General features: G+C 49.6%; 6 protein-coding genes across 6 annotated transcripts; 3 read left to right on the top strand and 3 right to left on the bottom strand.

Annotated features, from left to right (window-relative positions):
* Positions 1-266: 266 nt before the first annotated feature.
* On the bottom strand, positions 267-2393 carry A1O9_07276 (uncharacterized protein; the record flags this gene model as incomplete). The annotated part of the gene is made up of 3 exons (XM_013404222.1): positions 267-397; positions 448-972; positions 1019-2393. 3 exons carry the CDS (start codon positions 2391-2393, stop codon positions 267-269), a joined length of 2031 nt encoding a protein of 676 aa, XP_013259676.1.
* A 981-nt stretch (positions 2394-3374) lies between these two features.
* A1O9_07277 (uncharacterized protein) lies at positions 3375-4272 on the bottom strand (the record flags this gene model as incomplete). The annotated part of the gene is made up of 2 exons (XM_013404223.1): positions 3375-3804; positions 3857-4272. 2 exons carry the CDS (start codon positions 4270-4272, stop codon positions 3375-3377), a joined length of 846 nt encoding a protein of 281 aa, XP_013259677.1.
* A 1006-nt stretch (positions 4273-5278) lies between these two features.
* A1O9_07278 (uncharacterized protein) lies at positions 5279-5997 on the top strand (the record flags this gene model as incomplete). The annotated part of the gene is made up of 2 exons (XM_013404224.1): positions 5279-5857; positions 5908-5997. The coding sequence occupies 2 exons, from the start codon at positions 5279-5281 to the stop codon at positions 5995-5997; spliced, it is 669 nt and encodes a 222-aa protein (XP_013259678.1).
* A 334-nt stretch (positions 5998-6331) lies between these two features.
* On the bottom strand, positions 6332-7188 carry A1O9_07279 (ADP-ribosylation factor like protein 1; the record flags this gene model as incomplete). Its single annotated transcript, XM_013404225.1, has 2 exons — positions 6332-7080; positions 7140-7188. The coding sequence occupies 2 exons, from the start codon at positions 7186-7188 to the stop codon at positions 6332-6334; spliced, it is 798 nt and encodes a 265-aa protein (XP_013259679.1).
* A 4709-nt stretch (positions 7189-11897) lies between these two features.
* Positions 11898-12452, top strand: A1O9_07280 (uncharacterized protein; the record flags this gene model as incomplete). Its single annotated transcript, XM_013404226.1, has 1 exon — positions 11898-12452. The coding sequence occupies one exon, from the start codon at positions 11898-11900 to the stop codon at positions 12450-12452; it is 555 nt and encodes a 184-aa protein (XP_013259680.1).
* A 769-nt stretch (positions 12453-13221) lies between these two features.
* Positions 13222-14369, top strand: A1O9_07281 (uncharacterized protein; the record flags this gene model as incomplete). Its single annotated transcript, XM_013404227.1, has 2 exons — positions 13222-13281; positions 13338-14369. The coding sequence occupies 2 exons, from the start codon at positions 13222-13224 to the stop codon at positions 14367-14369; spliced, it is 1092 nt and encodes a 363-aa protein (XP_013259681.1).
* Between the last annotated feature and the right edge of the window lie 490 nt (positions 14370-14859).

Here is a 14859-nt window from a genome sequence, read left to right on the forward strand (position 1 = left end):
TGAAGACAAATGGATGAAACTCCTCGGACAAAGCCATTGATGATCCAGACCACTGACCGCATGAACACCGTATAAAGAAATTCCATTCTCATGGGGGCAGCGCTGGCCCAAAGTTCTTAACACCAGACATGTCGCAGAATCGGATATCGAGAGATACCTCAATAGGTAAGAGAGGATAGAGAGAAGGCCTGACGGTTAAATCGCCCCAGAATAAGTAGGGCAAGAAAATGTCAGGCAGAGAAGGCCCTGGAAGGGATTTCCTCTAGTTACGACGCAAAGGTTGATTGGAGGTTGACGAAGGCAGCTGGCCCACCATCTTGACTCAACATGTCAACCAACACTTCGGCCTGCTTCCAAGTGTTCTCCAAGGCGGCAGATGGTGATCGACCGAGGGAGACTGAGAGAATCAGTATGATGCGGAAATAACAATATCAGAATGCAACATACCTAAGATTGCAGAATTCAGTTCTTCAGCAACTGTCACCCTTCCAGAGGAGTCTAGCAAGTGGCCATGAACGCTGTCTTTCGGGTCATTGTAGGCGACTAAACTGAAAATGTCCTGAAGGGTCTTTGCATATTCGCCATCCTCATCACGATACTCCCTCTGCAGTTCTTGGCCATACAGCATGGCTTCATTGATTAATTGGTCGTATTGAAGGAAATTATCGGTAGATGGGGCTTTGTCAGAGTCACTAGTGTGCTGAATACCATCAGTATGAGTATCGAGTTCCATCGCCTGCGCAAAGTCATCATCAACACCAGAGCCTTTTGCGTGGGCGGTACTTGGTCTACGTCCTTCTTGGGCTTGCTGCTTTTTATCTAGTTCCGTGGTTTTGCTAATCAATTCAACCCATTTCCGACACTTGAGTCGGAAGAGGATGCCTGGATTCTCTGCAAGCACAGTAGGAAAGTGTGAATTTGTGACTTCCAGGGCTTGGTCAATATCTCCGGAGAGAATAGCTCGTCGCATTTCTGCTTGGTCAGTATGCGAACGACGTAGGGGCAGGGATGTGCTTACGCTGACGATAAACAGCATCCGCATCATCCCTTTCTGGACGACTTGGTGCTGCTGTAGGCAGGGCATTGTTCAAGGACTGTTTCTCTGCTCGAACCTCCTCGGAAAAGGCTTTCGCTGTCTCTACATAACCGTCATGTGCTAGAAATTGAGCAACGAGCTCTTGAATAAAACTGCTTTCCTCTCGTGGTGGTCGTAGTGCCGTGGTCTTTGCTCGCACGATGTCGTTCGATACGCGAGCTCTTTCTGCACACATCTTGTCATTGATATCAAAAACGAAAGGCCGTTGGCCGAAATTGACAGTCAGAAGTGCCCCGGAGTGTTTTTTCATGCCAATTGTAGGGAATGGTCTCAGATCCTTTCTTAATTCGCGAAAGCAGACCCCTAAGTCCTGGCCATTCTTGGTAAAGAAAGCATGACCCGAGTTGAAATTGATGCCGCAGCCGATGACATCTCCAGCACCAAAAGTCGGTCCATATTGTTTGCCTGACTGCTCTCCAAAGAACATCTTCCCATCGTCACCGTGATAGCCCCAGGAATGTGTTTCCCAGCCAGCCAGACGTTCGAGAGATGCTTCTGCAGTGGAAAAACCAATCGCTATGGCGGTATCTCTACTTTTCTGTTTGATCTCGACCTCGAAGTAGTAAATCCCGCAGGCCGGTGACATAGGATAATCGGCACGCACAGAAGCAGCCTCAATGTCGGCTTTGCTTGCAGAGCCACTGTACTTCAGGTCCTGCCCGTCGTTCATGACATCCAAGCCGGGATATTTGTCCTGTTCACTCCACCCGGTTGGCAATGGCATTAAGTGTTCTTCCTCTTTAGGCGGATTACTTTCAATGATGTCGTACGTCATGCCTCGATGAGAAGGGGCCATGCGGTGAACATTAGTGCTACCAGCACTTGTAGATAGCGGATTCAGGGCTGAAGAGCTGGACGGTGGTTGTTCTCTCTCCCTCCGGATCCTTTCTTTATGAGCAGCTTCCAATTTAGCAGCATAGCGAGAATGGCGAAGATAAGATGGGACGAAGAAGGGGTTGGAACCCATGATTCCAGTGCCCAAAGAGGGTATATTGGCGAACTTTCTTGAATAAGCAGGTAGAGGAACGGGCTCACGCCAATTTGTCCGTGTCGCAGGATCGTAGTCTTGTACAGGAGGCCTTCTGTTGTATTGTTCGGAAGTATGATAACTTGGCAGAGAAGAAGTGCTAGGACTTGCCCCAATAAGATGCGCAAATGCTCCGGACCGGGTAGGAGTTAGATGGGGTTGATGTGAGGTGGCGCCGGAAGCGACAGAGGCGTATGATAACCTTCGAGGGATATTGCCACCATGCTGATTGGATCGACCACTGTTGCCAGATGCTGCACCGTCTGTCATTGCTTTGAGGATTGAAAGGCCTGGACTTACCAGAACGAAAGGATGTTCTGGCGCCTGGTCGAATGGTTGGATCTAAGCGGGTGGCAAGATAGGTAGTATTGGTGTTGTTGAATGAAGGAGGCCAATCGGGAGGAGTCTCTTCAAGGCAGGATATGCATGTGAACAAGCATGTTGCTTGACAAATAAGGAGGGTAGATAGATGGCCACGACAGGGATGTGATCGAAGACACGTTTAGTTAGAATGAGGAGTTCTGTGGTTGTGGGCAGTCGTGGGTTATCACGCTGATATAGCTGGCATGGATGCTGTCATGGCTTGCAGGCCGTAGATGTGCTCATTGATCACATGACACTTAGTGACCAAGGTTAAGTTTGCCCGATCTGATGAGCCTTCTCATCACGTGCTTCAACTAGTCCATCCGCTAGACTACACACGAGCGCTATATGCCGTAGGTATTGTAAATGGTTGGGTAATTCAGGATAATGGTAGTCATGCTGATGCGTGCAACCCAGAACCTGAGGCTTCTTTTTGATCCTTATTGACCAAGGATTGATCATATCGTTTGACTAATTGTACATGATCCCGAGTAAGATTTCTTTGCTGTTTGCAGAGTAGCAACCAGCTCAACCGAATTTCGTGAGAAAAGACCAAGATACCCATTTTAATGCCCTCTGGCAGTAGTATACTCCATAACAGTTGCTGGGGTTCCTCTACTTCTCACCAACACCATTTCATAATCCATGATTGTCCGTCATACGCCTAGACGAGTGCTGCCTTCGGCCCATAAACTCCACGCTGAAATGATAGTAGTCCCAAAAATTGTCCACTCCAAAAGTTTTCCTGGATTAATGTTGTAATCTAGTATGCCTTGTCCCAGACAATCATCATCAAGATGCTGACATGCCAAATGTTAGGTTGATGCATTTGTTATATGACGGTGCTTGCAATTAGGTAATGCAGCACGTGGCGGCTGAAAGGTGTCCTCAGCCTCGGGCGGTAATACTTGGCGTCTGCTCAGGCATTGGGACCGGGGAGCTTGCTGCTGGAGTAGACAGAAGCATGGTATCGGGTTGATCTCCGGCATTGCTCATGGCGACATCACTCTCGTTTGGCTTGAGATCACTGCTACTCTGTTGCGAGATTTCCCGAGCATCACTTGATTCTTCAACATTGGTTAGGTGTAGCGTCTCATTGCCTCTCCAAGATGGAACATCCCAGACGATTCCGGTGAAGCTTTTGAGTTGGAATGGTTTCTTGTTCCACTTGCGACAAGGCTTACCCGAACGATCGAGTGCTCTTAGACCGGCATTAATAGCCCCCTGATTAGCTTTGGGGCCCAGTTTGTGGCCTGTGAAACCGACCACGGCACCAGCTGACACTCTGGTAGCATTGTGATCGATGGTACCATCTTCTCTGCGAACAAGTTAGTACTTCTGGAGGGAACGAGAATGGATTGATCACGTACAGTCTTGGTTTCTTCTTTGGACCGGGTTTACCACGCGGTTTTGGTGTCCCACTCGACTCTATCATTTGTCCTAGACTCCTCTTGTATCCCGGGGCAGGACCTTTACGTTTCTTGGACGGATCCGATGCGTTGGTATCACCATTTGAGGGCGCAGGCGTCGAGTTGGACTCGGATGCATTGTCATTGATATCGGGGACCTTCAATGTCGAAAGATCCTCAACAGCAGGGGCTGGAGAGGAGGCCGAGGATGGTGTTGATTCGTCTTCTTCCTTGGCTGAGGGGGGGGCTGGCTCGAAGCGTTGTAGAAGTTGAGGTGACAACTTGAGCACCACAATCCTTGCTTGCTGTTTGTTCTTGTCTGCTCGGCTGGTCGCAGCTGAAGGCGAACGCGTCGGGTTTGAGGATGAGATAGCCATCGTTGTAGGCAATTACACGCCGATACGACGAGGAGAATAGGAGTTGGTAAGAGAGGAATTAGAGAGGCGACAGGCGAGTAGGATTTGGGTCTTGCAAAGATGGTGAGGGTGAGGGTGGTGGTGTTGGTGGGGACAACAGACAAAGAGGCAGCAGTTGAAAAGTTTGCCGGTTGCAAGGCAAGCGTGGCTCGAGCTGATAGTCAAGGTCCTTTGTAACTCAGTTTGGGGTCAGGCGGTGGCTAAATTATTATTTTTCGGTCAAGGGAGTGGAGCTGAGTCTAAGTTGTTGGTAATTGGCGTCAGGGTTGTGGTTTTGGTGAAGAAAAGAGGTGTTGGCAACAAGGTGTCATGGTGAGGAAGGAGGAGTGGTGGTAGTGGTGGTGACAAGTGATGAGATGAAGGGGATGAGACGTGGAAGTGGAAGTGGATGAGTGTGGCCGGATCATGATGGATGGCTTTGGCTTGGAACGATGGGTTGGGTTAGGATTGGGATGGATGGGATTTTTTGGGTTGGGTTTGGCTGCGCTGCAGTGCCGTTCAGGTTTGCAGTGTTACGGAGACGGAGATGGCGAGGCGTCAGGTTCAGTAGTCGGAGTCTCAGAGACGAGAGTGTGTGAGCGGAGGGGAGGGATGGAGGCCAGGAAGGGCAGGAAGGCAAGGAACGCCAGGGAGAGGATGTAGCAGGAACACGAACCACAACCACGACTCGCTTAGTGGCCGCGCCTGCCAATGCAGAGAAGCCAAGCCGTACCAAGCCGGCTTAGTGGGACTCTCCGTGTGCGCTAGCTGAAAACAGCCGAGTCAAGCGTCTAATGGCAATGCGTGACGCTCTGATGCTTTCCCCTGGTTTCGTCAACCCGACCAGCGTAGAACCAAGCATTTTTTTCACTGGACGGATGGGTGCTCATTCTTGCCGAGATCATCAGCACGGTTAGGGCAACAGGGTGAGCACTGTGCACCGAGCAATGAGCACCGAGCAATGAGCACCGAGCAAGGAGAACCAGCCATGAATCCTGCAAAGAGGAGACGCCTGGAGTCAACCCAACTCACTCTGAATAAACCTTTTCGTTCACCGCTCCGCACCACCAGGACCACCTTGAGCGATGGAAGTGATATGGCTGCTAGTGGTGCAAATCCTCACGTAACAACTGCACCTGCTCTCCATCATGCGTCGCCATCCAAGGCATCCAACTTCTCGCTTGCAAGCATTCCTGCGAAGGGCCACAACCAGTACGCCTTACTGACTAGGAAGCTGCATAAATTACGACAGTCACTTGACATAGCTGAACAAGCCCTACAAATCGTGACCTCTGGTCAAAATGACCAACTTGAGGCGTTGACCACAAAATGGAAGTTCATCGCTCATGGTGCTGCAGATGAGCTCTTCATCGACACGAAAGCTCGAATTGACGATATGGGAGGGTTAGAAACATGGACACAAAAAGCTCAGGACGATAAACTTCTATGGGCTGAAGATGAACGGCATAAAAGCCATGGCTCGCAGAGCAGTATACTGGAGCCAGATGAAGATGATACATCGGTCGAACCAAATCTTTCCCAATCACCCAAACCCATCGTCCACCAGGTAAGTCATAGCCTCAACGCCCTTTGTGCAAACTAATATACCGACAACAGGCTTTCACAATGCAATTGATGCTGAGACAGATGAATGTCGACCCAACGGCCATTGGGTTTGACGAAGAGTCAGAACGGTGGGTGAACTGAGCTGGCATAGCCTCTGCAATCGAAGCTGGCGACCACACCAGACCATGGAACACGTCTGATGCGCATTTCTGGCTCCTGGACTTCGATACAGATGCAAATGCAATGTCCTTCTCGCATTCTGTAAGAACATCCGATTCTTTTGCACGGCTGTGCCATCCCCGGGCTAAGCCATGTCACATAAGCGTGTTCTCCGTCCACTAAACCCCACATCAGTACTTCGTCAGAAAAGACACTACTGCCTACAAGAGGCCTAAGATCGATCTTTGCAGCGCTTACCAGAAGTGTCCCTCATATAGTTCTAGATCATAATTCGTCAAGACCGCCATCCAAAGGGTCATCTCATGACTGGAGGACGGCCCTCTTTATTCCATACCACTCGACTCTTTACCCATTCGACCGCTTCTTTCACACCTGACCCTCGAAGTGCACTCACTGGGAGCACACGACTGTCTCGAATCATGCCTCCCTTTTCGCCTTCAAAGACTTTCCTCACAAACCCTTCTTTAATCCTCACCACCTCAAGTGAATCTTCACGGTCCTGTTTGTTCGCTAGAACCAGTATTGGAATCCCCGCAGTCTCTTCGTTCTCCAGCACACTCTCGAGAACGGCCTTACACTCGTCTAGCCTGCCCTGGTATAAACCAGATGCCAGCATACCTGGTGTCATTGGTGTCATGGGCGTCCAGGGCGTCTGAGGCTCCTCGTCATCGACTTTGCCAATATAACTTTTCTTCCGCCCGTGCCAGCCTGGTGTTGTCGGAGCTTCGTCGATCTCTCCATTCCCTAGATCCGTGCTGTCTACCACAAAAACTACCGCGTGTGCACTTTTGTAGTAACTTGTCCATAGTCTTCTCAAACTCATTTGCCCACCTACGTCCCATATCTTCAAGTACATGTCTGGAAGATCGATAGTCGCCACATTCTGTCCAACAGTGGGGACAGTGTTACCCGCGGTTTCTGAAGGTGCCGCATCGCCTGTCGGACCTGCTGCAGGATCGGCTGTCGTGTTGAAGAGGGCTTTGATCTGGGTCAATAATGTCGTCTTGCCCGCGTTGTCGAGACCGAGGAGGATGATCGAGTATTCTGGCGACCTTGGTTAGTCTTTGTCTCACCTCCGCGTGGCTGCAACGCCGGTGCCTTACCTGGCTTGCTAGTCGCGTACAAGTAAAGGGATCGAGCGAGGTGATACATTTTTGTGGCAGGCGACTTAGGAGAATAAACACGACTGACTGCAGTCAAGGAAAAGAAGCCTGTTCAACGGCGACGTATGTCATTTTGTGGCTTTGCGCTTGGAAGAGGCCTAACTAGCGTTGACTGTCTAAAAAAGAGATGTATTTGCAGCTCATCGAGGGCAGCCTCTTCACTCTATCTCATTCGTGTGGACATGCCATCCTCATGGAATTTCGGAAGGTTGCCAGTGTCATCGAGGGACACTTACTAGTCAAAGCCTCACGCAGCCTTGGGCCTGACGTGGCCCCGAATTGGGAGTTCAGGCAACGGCAGGCCGATAATCAATCCGGATTAATGATTTTCCATAGACGCTCTGGCGCCTGGTCGGAGGGTCTCTATGTACATTCATATGTTCTCCATTCCTGCCAACTGACTCTTTCTGGAAACCCATGGCCCATCAAATGCATCTAGGACAGCAAGCAGTTTCAAGGAACAACATCTGACCTTTGACCCTAGCTTGGTCTCATTGTGAATAAAACAGGGTAAGTCAACAGAACCAAGAGCCTCGTCTACCAGACCTGCCGGATATTATTTGTGGCGGACTTTCACTCCCCATCCCCTGCGCCTCGATATTAGTTGTGCCGTCTGTACAACTGTGCTCTCAACAAGATTGGCTGGAGATTCCACCTGGGCCAGCGGGGCTGTTTCTAGTAATGTACTGCCCTGAGCTGCTCCCTTGCTTTGCCTTCGCCAATTTCTTGTGGCTTTAACTGCTTGACTTGGTCCATCAGTCAGTCGTTTGAATCTGGCCCCTTTCAGCTATCGACATGGGTGCTGACATCGACAAAACACGTGGAGAGATGACCCAGGTCTATGACTGCCAATGTCAATTTGTATGTGATAGCGCACTTCCAAGAAACAACATCTCCAACGCCCATGCTATAATCCAGCCATAGACTCATATGGTTCAGTGTCGAATCCAGACGCATTAGAAGAGATAACTTATTTGAGAACTGATTGGAGTATGTCATCAGTGGTAGACAACTGCGGGACAGACGACAGTACCGAGAGCGCTTGTAATCCTGAATCGGTTTCAGGATCGACACACAGCCTTCACTACAGCATTTACCGATGTTCGGCTCGAAAGCTCATCCACATCCATTACAGAGGGAGATTATCCAGGCGATGGGTCGCTTGGAGACACCTCTAAGGGCGCGAGGGAAAATGAGGCTGGGGAGACTCAGGAAAGCCAGGAAATCATCTCAATCACATAGGACGGACTACTGCAAGTCAAAAATATTTAATCCTTGGTTGGAAACGGTAACTGGGGGCGGTAATTCGTGGCCAGCAGTGTCTACACAGAATCTGTAAGAACCGATCCACAATCCCTCATCTAGGATATCATAAGGAAGACTCCCCGAGCCCCACCATAAAATACCGGGTACGTCGTTGGAATGGTGTGCCTCAGAAACTGAGGCCTCATTCTTTTTTTTATGATACGACCTCTGCTTCCAGCTACCGGAGCGAATCGTCAGATCTCATAGCTCGTGGGGACGAGATCGCCCGAACAGTGATAAATGCGTACATTACCGAGTCCGCACAGCTGCCTCACCAATCGCGGTACGAAGTGTCCCATATTACCAGCGATGCTATGAAACGAGCACTCAGAGCCCAACAGATGAGGACCCAAGAATGATACCAGAGTATCGCACTCAAGCACGGGCGGCGGGTTGAGTTAGTAGAGCTTCCAGATCAGGTCCAGAAAAGTTGCTTCTTGTGAAACTGAAAGTACACGATCGACATCAAATAGTACGTCTAGAACAGCCTATGAAAGATCCTCACCAAAGCGAGGAGCACCTGAGAATAACGACGAGGCTGAAGAAGCTGCTTTCAAAGGCTCCAAACACTCCAAGAATCTCAAATCTTCCCCATCTGAAGTCGACTACAAGCTTCTAGCCTGCCCCTACTTCAACCTTGACCGCCAATGGTACTCAACAGACAATGCAACTGACATCAAACTATTGTAAGTACTCTAACTGCTGCCCCAGAGTATCCACCGCCTGAAACAGCATCTCCGCCGTGTGCACCGACGCCCTGATCGCTATTGTCCTTGCTGTTTTTTCGCCTTTACATCGCAGGGAATACTCCAAGGTCATACCCGGCACTTTTTGAGTCTCTTACCGACGATCTGTCCGGATATCTTTGCATTGATGCCGTTCTTAGAAAGCATCCCCATTCACATTGCAGGACTCTTAGTTTGCAAACCGATCCCTCTCATCATTTTGAGAAATCTGGCTGCCAGGTCTGTACGACTCACTGTAGGCTTTGCCCAATCGTTCTCAATGAGAAACAATGGTGTGTGTGCATCTGGTCACAAGCAAGAGCAAGAGGTAAGAAAGAGCTTCGTCATTAAGTTCGATGTGGCATTTATGTCCACTGCCCAGAGGGCAATCCAATACATGGTATGGAGACTGGTCCTCTCTCTCGCCCGGCCTCGAATGTGCTAAGCACAATCCTATTGACTTTGGACATGTCGAAAAACCACACCATTGCCAAGTCTTTCCTCCTTGCCGAAATTGACAGATCCGGCACTATACGGGGTCGAGGCATGTCACTGCAGCCCCTGTTACTTGACAATACAACCAGGAAGAATAGCTAGAGCCCAGAAAATTATCCCAATAGTGGAATAGTCAGGCCTTGCCTCGAATAACAATCTCAGATGTATCAATCATTAGATTGTCCCGCCATCGTTGCTTCCATGTCTACTTAGGAGAATGGTCCTGGATTGCCTCACCTTTATTAGTGTCACTTGGGGCATTGGTCACGGAGCGACTTTATGTGTCGTTACGCGGGGGTTATCATCTTTGTCGTCTTGCTTTTGGTCTTTTTTCTTTTGGTCTTTTTTCGTGGCGCAATCGCCGCATCGGGCGTCCATATCAGCAGCTTTCCACACTGGGCGTGCACAGACTGGCTTTTTCCCGCATCGATAAGTATTGGTGGTAATACATCCACATTTCCACCAGGAAGTTTGCGTGTAACACATTTTGCGATTCCCTTAGAATTGGAGTTATTGCTTGAATGTCTGGGAACGATCCCTTGGGCGGTGGGCAACTGTTTCGAAGTATCGTTATCAAAGAGCGGTGGTTATTTATTTTGAGTATACTAGAAGAGTGTGAGGAGTTCAGAGGGTCTTTCTGGTCCCGGAAGATTCGACTTCTGCCTTGTATATGTATGATGTAAGTGTGCAACGAGGAGATCGGTTGTACAGCTGGATTTTATACCTATCTTCCTATGAAGCTTGGGAGTGATGCTTCGCAAACAGCGCATGCTTCTCAACAACATTGGCACCTACAAACGGGGAAGCACCGATTGCGAGTTGCCTTTGCTTCTTCATACGTTTGATTGCACGCCTTTTGGATCATAACAATGGCCGTTGGTCGCTGTTCAATGTCTCCCACAAACATGAACTGAGATGGTGTTGGACACTGGACAAACCTGGGTCGCAAACACCGCTACAGGCGTTTCCATGGCAGCTTCACATTGCACGCATATCAAAATATTCAGCACAGTTCTTGTGGATTTGGTCCAACTATTTCAGCAACGACAGTACACGAATACCGGATAGCCGTGAACCAGCTGCAGCTTTTCACAATCGTCTGAGCGACGTGCAAGCGAGCACGAGAGCATGCGCTTGCCTCCAAACGCCCGGGTATTTGTTCATCCTTTTTGAGCAGACTATCGTCTTGCCTCGATTCGTCCCCATCACGTTGCCAGCATGCCTTTGCTTTGGTAAGATTGAACTTGCGGGATACCACATATCGGAACCTGAGACAAGCATCTAAGAAACTTCCCTGGCATAGATGTGCAAGTCCTTGTGTGGTGCCAATGAAATTGTCGGGGGTTAGGAGGTATATGAAGAAGTCCCAGATATCTGGCAAGGATGAAAATCAGGTCACCATGATGATAAGAAAACAAGAAAGACGAAGGCTTGTGCAATGCGATTGTTGGGCGCCGTTGAAGTTTACCGTCTTGAACACAATTTCAGCCTCGCCGAGGAGATGGGGTCTCTAGGCTGTACTGTAAGTATCATGTACGATAAGGCCGGGAGACAGCATACGGCTTGTGTAGACGGTTCTCTTCCTTTTTCCTCTGTGCTTTTTCGTTTCAGGATTGTCCAAGGCAGATAGCCTACTCCCTATCAAGCTGAATTCTTTCTGCTGCTGTTTGCGCTAATACTCGACTCGCGCGTACTGGCTCTCAGGCCACGTGACGCGCTAACGTACTTTAGATACTTAAGACTCGGTAGCGTTGGCGAGAACGGCTCCTTTATCGATCGATAAAAGCGCCACTACTTCAGCGTCTGGAATGCTTGTCAATCTTGGAAAAGAGACTCCTGGGTATCAATTGCCTAGTAAATTTCTATATGAACTAGAACTGAGACTATAGAGTGGCAAGAAAAAGAGATCTAAATCATCATCCTCATTGACTCGTTTACGTGTGCAAGTTGCCAAGGATGGGTCCAAGAGCTGCATAGAGTGACCCCTGCATTGAAGACGTCGTAACTATTATTTCTTAGCACATCCGTTTCATGGAGGTCTCAGTCGACGTCTAACAATCGCAAACGTTTAGTGCGGACAGGAGCCTGATAGTCACGAGAAATATCGGATCAGCTACTCTTTGCTGATATTGCCACACCCTACTCTTAAAAACTTCCGAGGCAGCACGCCATTATGGACCTTGCCAAGGACATGGCCCTCGAATGTCCAAGTCCCGAACCTGATGATTCAACCGTTTGCACAGGCATAACACCACCCGAAACAATCACTGATAGTTTCGACGCCGTTGGCAATGCCGAGTTGAGAATCCCTACGGCACCTGCACCTGGAAATACCTTTTTCATACGTTCCGTCGCGTGTGGACGCTTTCTCAAACTATTTGACGGGAGACTTGTACTAGGCCACGAGGACGGCTGTAGCTCACATTGGAATTGCGTCGAAAAGGATTACTGGCTCGGCTTCAAGAACATGGCGTCAGGAAATTACCTAGGTCACTCTGGGGGTCAAAAAGCTGATCTACGCTGCTCGGTTCCGCATCACCGCCAACATGAGTACTTCACTATTCGCCCAGTTGAGGGAGAGGATTATATCGCTTATGTTTTACTCACAACTTTTCGGGAGAGACTCTCGTTTGTGAGGATGGAGGTGGCGAATGAAGTGGAAAGCTTGGTGACATCCAACAATGGCAGTGCTTCTGACGGCATAGCTTGGGAGTTTCTAAAGGTCTGACTCTAGAAATGCGTCGCATTAGAGAATAGTACTGGAGGACATCCTCACGTGGTCGAAGCAGCACCATTTGGGTCAGCAACATGATCTTGACTGAAGTGAACAACATTTGTGTCAAAAGACATCAGGCTGCACGGTCGCTGCTGTACTACGTCTGCGGGCCATTGCGCGATGGCCGTCCAAGACTCTTCAACTGGTATTTACGAGTAGGAGCACGATCTGTGCTCTGACGAAGAACTGCGATCCCACTCAGCCAATTACGTGTCTGCAATATCGAGCAGATTTCATAGATTCCATGGAGTAAATGAGGGTGGGCATTTGGGAAGATTCGGGGCAGTGCCTCTATTGGAATTCTAATGTCTTTAACCACCAAAGATAAATTTTTGTTTATTTTATCCTCGGCAATGATCAGTGAAATGTGCAACTGCCTGCAGATGATCTCGAGTAGAAGTCTGGGTGCTATCTTAACCAATAAAGAGGTTAATACTCCGCTGAGCTATCCGGGGTGAAGTGTTCTTCCGGCTGATAGATTTTGCCTGACAAGAGACCTTTAGTGGGCAAGTGGTGGGAGGGTTGGCGTCAGACGGCAGAGTTTCATCTCCAGGGATCAGTATCACGTCGCCGGCAGGACTGACGCGCCTCAGATTTCTGGCCAGATTTCACTGTTTCCGTGCACCTGCGCAGGCGCAGGCGAGTCAGTCAGTTCAAGCTCCATGCAAACAATGGGGGCCGGGTGTTGAATTTCCATATTGTTTCATTCTCCTTTCCCAACATGGCCGACGGGTTTGCCACCCAAGCGTTCTCCCTCGTCGGATGGGCATTTCTTCCCAACGTATGTGCTGTATTCCTGAGCACTCGCGAGACCAACGACTAACAATGAGGACTTAGTATGCAAGTGCCATTCTCCAGTCGTTCTACTATCGCCTCACCATCCGAGCCGGGCAACGACGCCCCCAGCCTGGCGAGCCTCTCTATGCCTACCACAATCGACGAATACGCACTCTCGTGCTGAGCCTGTATTTAATCTACACTCTCACACAGGCTCTTTATGACATCAAGCTATCAGCAGATTTCTATACGATCCTCGGGGTGACACCGTGGTCAACAGACAGAGAGGTTCGGAGTCGTTTCCGGCGACTGGCTGCAAAATACCATCCGGACAAGTTGCATGAAAACGGCCAGTCATTCCCTGGAGCCGACGCGGTGTTCATGCAGTTCAAGCTGGCACATGATACAATTCTGGATCCCATTAAACGCTTTGCCTATGATCGATTCGGACCAACGATCGTGCAGGTGCAACATCCTGGACTGAGAACTGTTCGAGATTATGTCTATATTGGTCTCCGCTCTAAGATTCCAGAATATGTGGTTAGTGCCACGTCGCTGTTTGTATTGAACTACTTCTGGTTGCCCAAATGGGGCCAGCTTTGGAGGTATTTCGCTGTGGCATGCATGGCATTCCTAGAGTTATATTTCCTGACTCATTCGTGGGAGCCTCCAAGATTAGTCTTGCTTTGGGCATCGTTGGCTAGGAAGTGTTTCCCACAATTATTTCCACCACATCTGCTGCCGTTTCAGATACTAGAATTGGCACGGCGACTTTCAATGTCCCTCAATATATTTATCTCGCAGCTCGCACCTCCATCAGCACGGGATCAAGCAGCCAAAGACCTACAAATGCAGCAGCAGGTGGCCCACCTTGCACAAGTGGCAAGTCGGCTGGATACCGAGTCAGGGTCCCTACTGCAACTGGGTCTGAGCCCATTCCAGGGTCATCAGGAGAAAACCGAGATCCTAAAATCGGGGATGAAGGATTCACTGCTCACGGGCGCATTACGGAAGAATCCTGAAGTCAGGGAGGCAGTGCGCAGGGCTTTAGCTCGACGAAGAGGTGGCATCACGGAGCAGCAACCCGAATGAAAGTGTTTAGAAGCACAGATCACTAGAGAGATGAGGATTCGGTGGATCATTCGTTGGACGATTTTGCCACAGGGTCACAAGATCTCCTCCATCATTAACTTCCTCGAGAGCAAACAAAACGTAGATGTTAGTGGGCACGCTTGATTATTTTGCTTGTTTACAGTACAACGGTCCAACGGTAGACGTCAATAGTGAAAGTGTCAGTCAAGTATGGGTGGGCCTCCACCCAAGGTGACCGTTTGAGAGGCCCAAACAGTGGGTGGGGCTGGGCCAATCAGTGGGAGATCGCGATCGAAGGTTCGCCCAGTATTGGCAACAGAGTGACCACTGACCACATCCACCAGCATGCAGCATGGTGGCATGGTGTCACCAGGGTCTATCCCAGAAAGCAAGATTCGTTGCATCTCCCGAGTTCTTGGCACCGCCGGGGCCCAAGATTATCCGACACCGAGTCGCGCAGCACCCCAACCGGCAACGGCGACATTGTCTG

Source organism: Exophiala aquamarina, assembly GCF_000709125.1.
Source record: "Exophiala aquamarina CBS 119918 chromosome Unknown aczIA-supercont1.5, whole genome shotgun sequence".
Lineage (NCBI taxonomy): Eukaryota > Fungi > Ascomycota > Eurotiomycetes > Chaetothyriales > Herpotrichiellaceae > Exophiala > Exophiala aquamarina.